At 43.4% G+C, this 13,207-nt stretch overlaps 1 protein-coding gene across 2 annotated transcripts in view; it reads left to right on the top strand.

Moving 5' to 3' along the window:
* RFX4 (regulatory factor X4) overlaps window positions 1-13,207 on the top strand; it is a 165,805-nt gene that overhangs the window by 54,577 nt on the left and 98,021 nt on the right. For both annotated transcript variants that reach the window (XM_066356036.1, XM_066356026.1), the window contains exon 4: window positions 12,647-12,770. In XM_066356036.1, coding sequence (XP_066212133.1) covers window positions 12,647-12,770 — 124 coding nt within the window. The remainder of the gene's footprint in view (window positions 1-12,646; window positions 12,771-13,207) is intronic.

The raw sequence follows: 13,207 nt of genomic DNA, 5'->3' as shown, positions 1-13,207 counted from the left end.
AAAGAAAAAAGAGAAAGAACTCATATAAACAAAATCCAAAATGAAAGAGGAGAAATCACCACAGACATCATAGATATATAAAGAATTATTGTAGAATACTACAAAAAACTATATGCCACCAAATTCAACAATCTAGAAGAAATGGTTAAATTCCTAGAACAATACAACCTTCCTAGACTGAGTCATTAAGAAGCAGAAAGCCTAAACAGACCAATTAGCAGGGAGGAAATAGAAAAAACTATTAAAAACCTCCCCCAAAATAAAAGTCCAGGCCCAGACGGTTGTATTAGTGAATTCTATCAAACATTCAAAGACGACTTGGTTCCTATTCTACTCAAAGTCTTCCAAAAAATTGAAAAAGAAACAATACTTTCAAACACATTTTATGAGGCCAACATAACCCTCAGAATAAAACCTGGCAAGGACGGCACTAAAAAAGAAAACTACAGACCAATATCTCTAATGAATACAGATGCTAAAATACGAAACAAAATACTAGCAAATCAAATACAACAACATATTAAAAAAATAATACATCATGATCAAGTGGGATTCATCCCAGAATCTCAAGGATGGTTCAATATATGTAAAACGGTTAACGTAATACACCATATCAACAAAACAAAGAACAAAAACCACATGATCTTATCAATAGATGCAGAAAAGGCATTCGATAAAATACAACACAATTTTATGTTTAAGACTCAACAAAATGAGTATGGAAGGAAAATATCTCAACATGATAAAGGCCATATATGATAAACCATCAGCTAACATCATATTAAATGGCACAAAACTGAAGGCTTTTCCCTTTAAATCAGGAACAAGACAGGGTTTTCCACTCTCTACACTCTTATTTAATGTGGTGCTAGAGGTCCTAGCCAGAGCAATCAGACAAGACAAAGAAATAAAAAGCATCCATATCAGAAAGGAAGAAGTAAAGGTATCACTTTTTGCAGATATGATCCTATACATAGAAAACCCCAAAGACTCCACAAAAAGACTACTAGAAACAATAAGTCAATACAGTAAAGTCGCAGGATACAAAATTAACATGCATAAGTCCATAGCCTTTCTATATGCCAACAATGAAACATTTGAGAACGAACTAAAAAAAAAAAAATCCTCTTCACGATTGCAACAACAACAAAATACCTAGAAATAAACATAACAAAGAATATAAAGGACCTATATAATGAAAACTACAAAGCATTGTTAAGGGAAATCGAAAAAGATACAATGAAATGGAAAAATATTCCTTGTTCTTGGATAGGAAAAATAAATATAATCAAAATGGCCATATTACCCAAAGCAATATACAAATTTAATGCAATTCCCATCAAAATTCCAATGACATTTTTTAAAGAAATGGAACAAAAAATCATCAGATTTATATGGAACTATAAAAAACCCCGAATAGCCAAAGCAATCCTAAGGAAAAAGAATGAAGCTGGGGGCATTACAATACCTGACTTCAAACTATATTATAGAGCCACGACAATCAAAACAGCATGGTATTGGCAGAAAAATAGACACTCAGACCAATGGAACAGAATAGAAAGTCCAGAAATAAAACCACATATATATGGTCAAATAATTTTTGATAAAGGGGCTAACAACACACAATGGAGAAAAGAAAGCCTCTTCAACAAATGGTGCTGGGAAAACTGGAAAGCCACATGCAAAAGAATGAAACTCGACTACAGTTTGTCCCCTTATACTAAAATTAATTCAAAATGGATTAAAGACCTAAACATAAGACCTGAAACAATAAAGTACATAGAAGAAAACATAGGTACTAAACTCATGGACCTTGGTTTTAAAGAGCATTTTATGAATTTGACTCCAAAGGCTAGAGAAGTGAAGGCAAAGATAAATGAATGAGACTACATTAGACTAAGAAGTTTTTGCTCAGCAAGAGAAACTGACAACAGAACAAACAGACAGCCAACTAAATGGGAAATGATACTTTCAAACAACAGCTCAGATAAGGGCCTAATATCCCAAATATACAAAGAACTCATAAAACTCAACAACAAACAAACAACCAATAGTTCAATACAATAAAAAAATGGGAAGAGGACATGAACAGACATTTCTCCCAGGAAGAAATGGCCAACAGATATATGAAAAGATGCTCATCTTCATTAGTTATTAGAGAAATGCAAATCAAAACTACAATGAGCCCTGGCCAGTTGGTTCAGTGGTAGAGCATTGGCCTGGCATGCAGGAGTCCCGGGTTCAATTTCCGGCCAGGGCACACAGGAGAAGCACCCATCTGCTTCTCCACCCCTCCCCCTCTCCTTCCTCTCTGTCTCTCTCTTCCCCTCCCGCAGCCAAGGCTCCATTGGAGCAAAGTTGGCCCAGGCACTGAGGATGGCTCCATGGCCTCTGCCTCAGGTGCTAGAATGGCCCTGGTTGCAACAGAGCAACGCCCCAGATGGGCAGAGCATTGCTCCCTGGTGTGCATGCCGGATGGATTCTGGTCGGGCCCATGCGGGAGTCTTTCTGACTGCCTCCCTGTTTCCAACTTCAGAAAAATACAAAAAACAAACAAACAAAAAAACTACAATGAGATACCACCTCACACCTATTAGATTAGTTATTATCAGTAAGACAGGTAATAGCAAGAGTTGGAGAGGCCGTGGATAAAAAGGAACCCTTATTCATTGTTGATGGGAATATAAAGTAGTACAACCATTATGGAAGAAAGTATGGTGGTTCCTCAAAAAACTGAAAATAGAACTACCTATGACCCAGCAATCCCTCTGCTGGGAATATACCCCCAAAACTCAGAGACATTGATATGTAAAGACACATGTAGCCCCATGTTCATTGCAGCATTGTTCACAGTGGCCAAGATAACCAAAAAGCCCTTCAATAGATGACTGGATAAAGAAGATGTGGCACATATATACTATGGAATACTACTCAGCCATAAGAAATGATGACATCGGATCATTTACAACAAAATGGTTGGATCTTCATAACATTATACGGAGTGAAATAAGTAAATCAGAAAAAACTAAGAACTGCTTGATTCCATACTTAGGTGGGACATAAAAACGAGACTAAGAGACATGGACAAGAGTGTGATGGTTAGGGGGGGGAGGGAAAGGGGAGGGGGAGGGGCACAAAGAAAACTAGATAGAAGGTGACAGAGGACAATCTGACTTTGGGTGGTGGGTATGCAACATATTTGAATGACAAGATAACCTGGAGATGTTTTCTTTAAACATATGTACCCTGATTTATTGATGTTACCCCATTAAAATTAATAAAAATTTATAAAAAAATATATACATTTTAGTCTTATTATTATCCAAATGCATCAAGTTGTTCAGATATCAAATTATCCTTTTATTTTCTTCATATTATATTTTTGAGATAAAATTTCCATTATTAACTAATTCAAGAAATGTTTACTGAGAAGCTACTATTTCCTAGGCGTGTCCTAGGTTCTAGGAAGGCAGTGGTGGATTACAAGGACCAAGAAGAGGGACTCATGAGGCTTTAGTGGTCCCACAGTGTTCTGAAGCCAGATGGCCCTTTAGAGACGACCAGAATTGAGGCCATGGATCTGGTCCTTTATTCCTCCACCTTGCCCATCACTGGATGTGGGCTGTCCCCAAGGAAGGGGGTGTAACTTTAGGCTAGGCAGTTTTCTTTGTCCCACTGAGGACAACTTCCCAAGGAGGAGTCAGCCTCAGGAACCAGCCTCCCAGCAATGGGTAGGGACGCCTCAGTCCTGAGTGGTAACCGGGGTGCACCAGTGTCGGCTTCTCTCTCCAGGTTGGAAACAGGCTGAGCTTGTCCAAGGAACTACAGGAGGTGGCCTGTGTGGTTGGAGTACAGCGAGCAAGGGTGGGGGTGGGGGGGGGATACCGACAAGGTGAAGGAGGGAGGCGGGGGATAGGCTCTGTAAACAGTTGAGGAAGAAAAGGGACATTTCTCTAAACTTAAATAGGAACAGAGTCATGTTTAAAACTGGTGAAGAGCAGGCGACCTCCTATATCAAGTTCCACATGAGTAAATATTTTTAAGATATAGTTTCAGTGTAAAAACTGTCTCTAAAGGAACTGGATCACCTTCCATTTTATAAGGAAATGTGACATAATTTATAATATGTCCACTTTTTGCTCTGGCTGTTGGGAGATCAGGGCTGAATTTTCTGCTTATGTACTTTTCAATCTCTTTTCTTTGTCTAATTTTCTTCTTCTTTTATAAATTTTGTAGCTTTTTTTTTTCTTTTTAAATGAGAGAAGCAGGGGCAGGGGGATAGAGGGACAGACTCCTACATGTGCCTCGACCAGAATCCCCTGTCTGGGGCCAGTGCTTGAATCAACTGAGCTATCCTCAGTGCCTGAGGCCACACTCAAACCACTTGAGACACTGGCTGTGAGAGGGAAAGAGAGAGAGAAGGGGGAGAGGACAAGGAGAGAAGCAGATGGTCGCTTCTCATGTGTGCCCCGACTGGGGATCGAACCTGGGTCGGTCTGCATGCCAAGCCGACACTATCCACTGTGTCAGCCAGCCAGGGCCTTGTAGCTTTTTATAAAAAGACGAGATACAAATGCATTGAATTAAAACATTTTATTTTATTTTTCTTCCACAAGTAATACATTTACTTATTTAAAAACAAAAGCATTACAGATGAGGCTAATTTTTTTTTCTTCCTGAAATTTCTTGCTTCCTTCTCCAGGGGAACCCTGTGAGAAACGTGTGTGTACACGCATCTGTATGTGTGCTGTCCTTTGCCTGGACATGTACATGCATGTGTACTTTTCAAAGTTTCTGAACTGTGATTCTTCTTTTACTTAACATTTTCTCCTTGTTAAAAAGGATGCAGATATATAACACTGAAAATATTGTTGCACAGCCTGGTGTGCTCTATTGACCCACACCTTGCTTTCCTCCCCAGTACAATGCCTGGGAGCAATACCCGCGTTAGTCCATAGGACCACCCTCACTGCAACACTACTCCCCGCCCCCCTGCCCCCGGGGCAGCAGCAGAAGTTGTTTTGCTTTTTCCCTCTTGATGGACTTTTAGATGGGGTCCAAATCTCATCTTCACCATTACAAATAGGGCCTAAAGATTATCTTCACCTCTGCCCCTTCCACACCTGCTGAAATGTTGCTTCTGTGCAGCATCAGGAAGAGAAAGTGGTGGGTACACAAAAAGTGTTAATGGGACTTCACCTTTGCCAGTTCCAGCGGCTTTGCCACTTCACACCTTCACTTGCAGTATGAAGTGCTTTCTGTAAAACTAGAAACCTAGCTCCACAGCGTAGCATCTCATTCTCTGAGCCATTTACATCCTTCATGTTGTCCCTTCTCTCCAGTGGCCATGTGCAACCTGGCAGGATGTTAAAGAAAAGACATTGGCCTCGCCGCCAAGGTGGCTGCCACCTGGCCGATGGTGCTGAACTCTCCGGGGACCTTTAGTTTGTTTTTAGAATTGGGTTAGGAGCCATTTGCCTCACCACTCCCCCTCCCCCCTCCCGGTCTTACCATGAGCCTCTTCCCATCTCCCTAGGGACCATCCCGGCACTAACAACAAATAATACAGCAGCTAAGCAACCTAAAAGCATTGAGGCCACATGATCCTGAGGCAGCTCCCCGCAGAAAGCAGGCAAATGTTGTCAAATGCCTTTTGCCAAACGCCTGCCAGCATCCCTGGTCACGAGGGTTAGGAAAGCCCAACCCACTGGGGAAGGCACTGCTGGCGTCCTGGCTGCACAGCGACTCTCTTCAGGCACAGGATTCCGGAAGGGAGAGCAGCCTGTCCCACCATCTTGGCCTCCTTGCTGCCAGCACGTGTCCCCTCTCCAGCACCACCCTCTCTCACCTTCTGTGTCTCGGTGTCACCCCCTCTCCTCCTCGGGACCCTCAGGGTGGACCCATTTTCCCTTTCAGCTATTTTCAGAGGAAGTTAAGCCCTTCCTAAGGTCATTCTCTTGGGGGCATTTTCTTTTCTTTTGAAAAAAATAAAAATGAAGCCTCGGGTGGTTGATGGGCCTTCAGTATTTCAAATTAATATGAAACAAAGTAAATTAGCTTGGAGGCCAGAGGCAGAGGATTGGGTTTGATACTGTTCCAAAGAAGTACGTTGAAGTTTCAAACCGAGTCATGGTTCCTAGATCAGACTCATTGGATGTGACCAATACCTGACATTTGTACCCAGCTTTGACTTGAGTCTTTATTCAGTGCTGTCATAACATTTTTTACTTTCATAATATGAGTTCTGGAAAGAAAGGCTGAACTTTTTTAGCTCTGAAAGCAACCAGAGATGCTAGATGTCAAGGTATGACTGTGGCCTCTTAGAAGCCAATGCTGCACATGGAGAAGGGATAATTAAGCAGGACAACATGAACATGAAGGGTGTCAGTGTCTCAGAGAATGAGGTGCTGTGTTGTGGAGCTAGGTTCCTACTTTTTGTTATTTTTTATTATTATTAATTTTTTAAAAAAATTAGAATTTAGTGAGAGGCAGGGAGGCAGGAGGCGGAGAGACAGGCTCTCGCGTGCCCCTAATGGATCCACCCTGCTAGGCGGTGCTCTACCCATCTGGAGCAGCTGCTTCATTGCTCAGTAGCCAAGCTATTTTCAGTCCCTGAAGCAAGGCCATGTAACCATCCTCAGTGCCTGAGGCCAACTTGCTCAAATCATTTGAGCTATGGCTGCAGGAGGGGCAAGAGAGAGAGAGAGAGAGAGAGAGCACGGGATGGGGAAGGGTGGAGAAACAAGTGGTCACTTCTGTGTGCGCTGACCAGGAATTGAACCCAGGACTTCCACACACTGGGCCAATGCCATACTGCTGAGCCAACCATGGGTTTCTACTTTTTAAAAAGGGGATTTTGTGCTGGAATTAAGGTGTAAAATGGTAAAGCTATTTGAGTGGGCAATTTTGCAATCCCAGTAACATTCTAATATGCATTAGTAATTCTACTGCTTCACACTGACGGGGAGCAATACTCCCAGTGGTGTGCAGGAAGGTGCAGCTGAAGATGTCCTTGGTGTCCCTATTTGTAATGTCCAGACAGGGACAGAATGGAGAGGGAAGGTAAAGGGGGATGGTTTGTGAGAGTGAATAGTGTCTCTGATTACCTCAATCGTAAGTAACGACATTTAGCAAAATTGTTTTGTGTTTGTTTGTTTTTAAACTTGTCTTTTCTTTTGGTAAAACACAAGAAAAAATTTTCTGTGTGTGCAAGGACTCGAGAAAAGTAGAGACTTTTAACTGAAAGCCCATATATACATACAAAACACCTAGGTTTAAAATGAGAACAGACCACTACGCTAGGTGCTCTTTGGTCTTCATTATAAAGTGCTAATACAAAGCTCCCCCGTGCCTCCTTGGATGCCACATGCCAAACCTCGTGAGGAGGTCTTTTAAAAATGTATACGGCAGATAATGACTCATGCTGGCTAGTAGACTGAGGTTATTATCTCTGTAATAGGATAGGCTCAATTCAAATATGATCAAGTTGTTGAATAGAAAATCAGAAAATGGAAGAAGTGAGGAATTTTTTGTGATCATTAAAAATATCCAGGTATAATGGAGTATTGTTCACCGTGTCAGACTAATGATGTCTTCTAAAAGTGAGAAGGAAAAGGGAAAGTTTCGTCAGATATGAAGAGAGATAATTAACTGCCTTTCTCTCTGCCATGCCTTCGGCGGAGAAGCGGACATTCCAGTCAGCAATTTCAGCACACACATGGACCCTCTGGATTTTCTGAGGAGATTTGAAGAAAGATGTCTTGATGTTATTCCGGATAGTAGAAGCTCATCAGACATCAAAGTTGCCCTTAATGCCAATTACATCGGTTCCTTCATAGAGCTTATTAAAAATGCTTCATAGTCATAAGCCACCTAGATACCTGACAAGAGGAATAAAACATGGGTAGAAATGTGGTCAAAGGTGCTGGCCTTTGTCAGGTACCTGCTTAATTAGCTCAGCCTATGTGATCTATGACTTACACCCACCTGACTCAAATCGTTTGTTGATGCTGTTAATGAGATGTCTTTGAATCTTGATCTTGTATTTTAACCCTGATCTCTTGGTAAGACTTAATTAGCAAACAAAGCCACAGAAACAACAAATGGACACTGAGCACAGGGGACTTAGGTAAAGTAACTAATGAATGGGAAGGGGGGTCCAGGAATTTACCTGCAAGCCTGTGTGCTCTTTAACACTACACTTGGCAGCACTATGTTCCCCCATAACTCACCACTCCTGCATTAAATTTTGGAGAGTGAGGCTCCCATTCATCCATTCAGCCCAGTTCAGAAACTAAGAACACACCCTGCTTGCCCCTACCCTTCTCCCATCTGACAACGGAGACCCATACTTTAAATGTCACCTCTGCTCCCATCGCCGCTCCTTCAAGTCATGCCCCATTGTTCCCTGCCAGGACTAGTGTAGTAGCTCCTAACTGGTCTCAGTAGTTCATTCATTCATTTATTCATTCAATAAATACTAAATAGTTAGTCACCCTGTATCAGGCCTCACTAGTCCACCTTGTCCACCTACCATAAAATAGATTTGATCATACTACTCTCATGCTTAAAAAATCTTAACTACCCCCCCCCCAATCATTTTAAAGGCTCATATGCCTTTTATAATATGAATTCTGAATGGTTTGAAATGCATGTTTGTTGACTGTGCCCATGGACTTTTCTGGCCAAAATTAATTTTAGGAACTCATTAGCAAAAATAAGCACAGCACACACACAGCTTGTCCTGCGCAAAGCTCCTGCTGCCCAAATTGTGTGGACTCCTTAAACTGGAAAACGTTCCCCAACAGTCTAAAGAGTTGAAGTCATAGCTTTTCAAAGAGAGTAATTAGTGGAACTCTCAACAGTCAAAGATGAAACCTGTGAAATGGATTTTTTTCTTTACATTTTTTAATACTCAAGCCATTGCTGGCAAAAAGGACATACTAAGCTTTAAATGAAAGTCAGTGTTGTTATTGATGACATTATTATTAGACTTACAGGATCCAAGAAACACTCAGGTCTTTCCGCATCTGAGTCTTTATTTTTTTGATTCTCTGAGTATCCTTTCATTGACTTCTGAAAATAATGCTTTCAACTCTGGGGGTTGCTAGACTCTTATGCCAAGTCATATTCTTTTTTTCTTTCTTTTTTTTTTTTTGCATTTTTCTGAAGCTGGAAACAGGGAGAGACAGTCAGACAGACTCCCGCATGCGCCCGACCGGGATCCACCCGGCACGCCCACCAGGGGCGACGCTCTGCCCACCAGGGGGCGATGCTCTGCCCATCCTGGGCGTCGCCATGCTGCGACCAGAGCCACTCTAGCGCCTGAGGCAGAGGCCACAGAGCCATCCCCAGCGCCCGGGCCATCTTTGCTCCAGTGGAGCCTTGGCTGCAGGAGGGGAAGAGAGAGACAGAGAGGAAGGAGAGGGGGAGGGGTGGAGAAGCAAATGGGCGCTTCTCCTGTGTGCCCTGGCCGGGAATCAAACCCGGGTCCTCCGCACGCTAGGCTGACGCTCTACCACTGAGCCAACCAGCCAGGGCCTCCAAGTCATATTCTTTTGTGGGCATTCAGAGATTCCCCATGCCCCCTCCCCAAGGTCCTGTCCTTTTAGATACTTTTTTACAAGCCCCCTTCTCCACTCAGACCAATATCTCCCTCACCCAAGGCACATGCCACACTTGTCTCTCATCCTTGCTGGTTCTCATGCCTGAGACCCCCTCCTCTACCTTGGAGAATGCCACAGTGGTATAGAGTGAGACAAACTCTCTTATTTACTAGCCAGCTGCATGACCATGAGCAAATGAGTTCCACTTTTGGAGCCTCAGTTTCCTCCTTTAACATATGGGCATAATACCTACCTTATAGGGTTATTGTGAGGATCAGATGAGATCGTAGATACCCAGTGCCTGGTACCTAGGAAAAGCTCAACAGATGCTGGCTGCTGCTGTTGCTACAAAGTTGCAATCCCAGTTCAACCACAAAACTTTGATCATCTAACACTAATCTTTCTGTTTTCCCACCTTCTACTGCACTTACACCAGCTGTTTGTAGCACTTACATATTCTAAGTCTGTGCATTATTCTCCCCAATTAAACTGCAAAGGGACCCAGGGCATAGATTGTGTCTTATGTTACCACAAGAGCCGACAGGAGCCAGACAAGGAACAGAAAATAGATTGGGTGTTAGAGAAATAGGGAGGAGTGAGGACTCTGGCGAGTTTGAGGGCACATGTGATGCTGGCCAATTGTTGTCATGAAGGAATATGGGCCCAGCATTGCCAGATTTCAGCCTTTTCAAAAGAAGCCAGAAATCCAGATTCTAATGTGAAATGCCCTGAATTTTAAAAGTTGGGCCAACAGTGTTCAGGCCAAACAAAGCATGTCTGTGAGACCCCAGTTTGTGAAAGCTTACTCAGACAGCCCCTACAGGTTTGTGTGTATGCTTGTTATTTAGACTTCTGAGCTCCCCTTTATAGAGAAACAGACAAAGCTATAGGGCTGATTCCCATTAATACCAGAACTGAAGCTTAGGGGAGTCCAGCGGTTCTCAACCTGTAGGTCGCGAGCGACCCCTGTGTTTTGGTCGTTCGACCCCCGCCGGGGTCGTGACCCACAGGTTGAGAACCGCTGGGGTAGTCCTAAGGAACCTAATCTCTACATAAAACCATTTCTCCATAAGAAACACATTTCGAGTTCCGAGTTAGATGTTGGGGACACATATACTAGAATGTAAGCCCTTTTATTCATTGCCATTTCATTAATGTTTAGAACACCGTCTGGCACTCAATACCTATGTGTTAAATTAGAAATTACCTATGTTGTTACCCATCTGTCCACTATCAGTCTGTTCTCTGTATGTGAACCATGACCATATTGCTCACTGTGGTATCCCCTGCACCTGCCGAGTGATAAAAGATCAACAGATATGTGTTGAGTGACTATATGACTGAAAAAGTCTCTTCATCAAACACTTATTGAGCACCTGCTGTGTGCCAAGGGATATGCTGGACTTCAGGGAGGCAGAACTGACTCAGCCTCAAGGAATGAGGTTGCCCAGAAAGGATTGCATAAAGAAGGATTTCCTGAAACACTTCTAAAAACTGTCAGGAGTTACTCAATGTTCCCCTTCCTGGAAAAGGAGGAGGGTGGATGACGGGACCTGGGACCATTCAGCACCCGGCTCCTTCATTAATCCCAGCATCCCAAGGGTCGCACCTCTCCATAGGGTTTGAATATGAAAGACTGAACTGACTTTCTTTCAACCACATGTCAGATGAGCCAAATGAGGGCTGTCCTTTCAAGTGGACACTTTGGGAAGCTATGTCCTCGTTCCCTCCCGTTACGACAGCGCTGGACCACTTCTTTGGCAAGTGCCCTTAGAGAAAGTTAGAAGCCACTTGAGGATATGTATTTTATGCCTTATTTTTGATGACCCCCCCCCCCAAATGTTTGGGAGAAAAGACTTAATCCAGTCACTTTATCCCTCAAACTTGATTCCAAATGACTTTGGATTGTTTCCCAAAATCTAATTCATGATCAAAGGAGAAATCCTTTCTGTCGGTGAGTTTCCTGACAGCGTGTGCCCCAGGCTCTGCAGGTAGCAGGACCCAAAGAGAAGCCCCAGATGGTCATGTGTTGCAGCGGTTCTGTTGGAAACATTACTTAGCCTTCCGGTGTGTCTATGGCAAAGGAGGTAGGGTTCCTTTTGCTGCCTAGATTCTGGTGTTTGGGTTAAAGAGGAAAAAATATCTAGTTTGCTTTTATGTTCCCATTATCTAGCACATATTCTGGACCTACAGGAGTCCACACATGTTTTATGAAGAGATGATGAGGTCCAACATCTACTAAGTACTTACCAGGTGCATGTCACACATTATATTCAGTCGCCACCACAACCTTGTGAGGTGGTTATAGTCACCAGCTCCAGGAGGAAACTGGGGCCCGAGGTGGAGTGACCTTCCCAAGGTCACCAAACCAGCAAGTGACGAGGCTGGGATTTGACCGAGGCTGAAAGTCCCTACTGTGAACCCCTGACATTAAGAAGGTAATGGGTGTAGAATCATAGAAGCTTAGGACAGCTGAGCAGGAGATCCTAAAGAGACCAAGTGGTTCAGCTCCCGACTGTGGGTAGAAAACCTCCCTTCAATCAATGGGTTAGTGCCTGTCCAGCTGTCCAGTCTCTCCTAGGGCGTTTGTTTTCCTGAGCTATCCCCACATATGTATTTTTAGCCAAAAACTCTCCGTGATTTTGACATCCATGGGAAATGGCTACACAGTGAGCGTGTGGTTTGAAGCGTGGCTGAGTGGGGCACCTGCAGGACCCTATGCCATGTTTGGAATTTGGGGGAACCTGCTCCTGCTCCACCCAGAATGTAGCCAAGCCAATGACGGCACTGAGGAGAAGAACTGGGAATTTGAGCTGAAAAGGTGACTAGCAGTCATATCTACAGGGACCAGGAGTCTGATCCTGCAAACCTACTAACTCCATCATGACCTTGGGCAGGTTGCTTTGTCCTCCTAGGTCTCAGTTTTCCCTTCTGTAGGAAGGGAGTTGTTTCTGAGGTCTTCCTAGCTCTGGAGAAGGACTAGAAAGATCATAACTGCCTTGCTTGGGATTTGCTCATCGGGCATTCACTTATCTCCCCAGGCTGGAGGAGAACTATGAGATTGCGGAAGGGGTCTGCATTCCTCGCAGCGCCCTCTACATGCACTACCTGGATTTCTGCGAGAAGAACGACACCCAGCCTGTCAATGCTGCCAGCTTCGGGAAGGTGAGTCCTGCCACCAGGCTGACTCCTTTCCTAACACCCTTTAAAGTAATTTTTACACACAGTTCTTGATCATGTTAATTGGTTCTTTTTAAGTTACCAAACTTTGCTGTAGGATTTCACTGTAGAAAGTTTAAACACTGGTTAACAAAGGAATACCAAACCAAATACCCAAACAAAATAATGCCGAAGTGTTAAGCGCTTCCAACAAGTCAGACAGGTTATAAAGGAAAAAGTGAAGCCCTAACTTGAATTTCCTCAGTACTTAATTTGCAGAAAGTGACTTCTTTCCTCTGCGAGGCACATATTGAACTCACAAGTGTGTTGTATGTATGTCAGTGGGCCTGGGACCCACCAGCTGCTTGGCTTTGTCATGGGAAAGCCTTAGAAAAACTGGGAAATGGCCTTCTGTCCTTAGCTTGGCTGTCTGGGAGTCCTCC

The sequence above is a fragment of the Saccopteryx leptura genome, chromosome 1 (assembly GCF_036850995.1).
Source record: "Saccopteryx leptura isolate mSacLep1 chromosome 1, mSacLep1_pri_phased_curated, whole genome shotgun sequence".
Classification (NCBI taxonomy): Eukaryota; Metazoa; Chordata; class Mammalia; order Chiroptera; family Emballonuridae; genus Saccopteryx; species Saccopteryx leptura.
The sequence above is the reverse complement of the archived record's forward strand: the minus strand, read 5'-3'. Positions and strand labels throughout refer to the sequence as shown.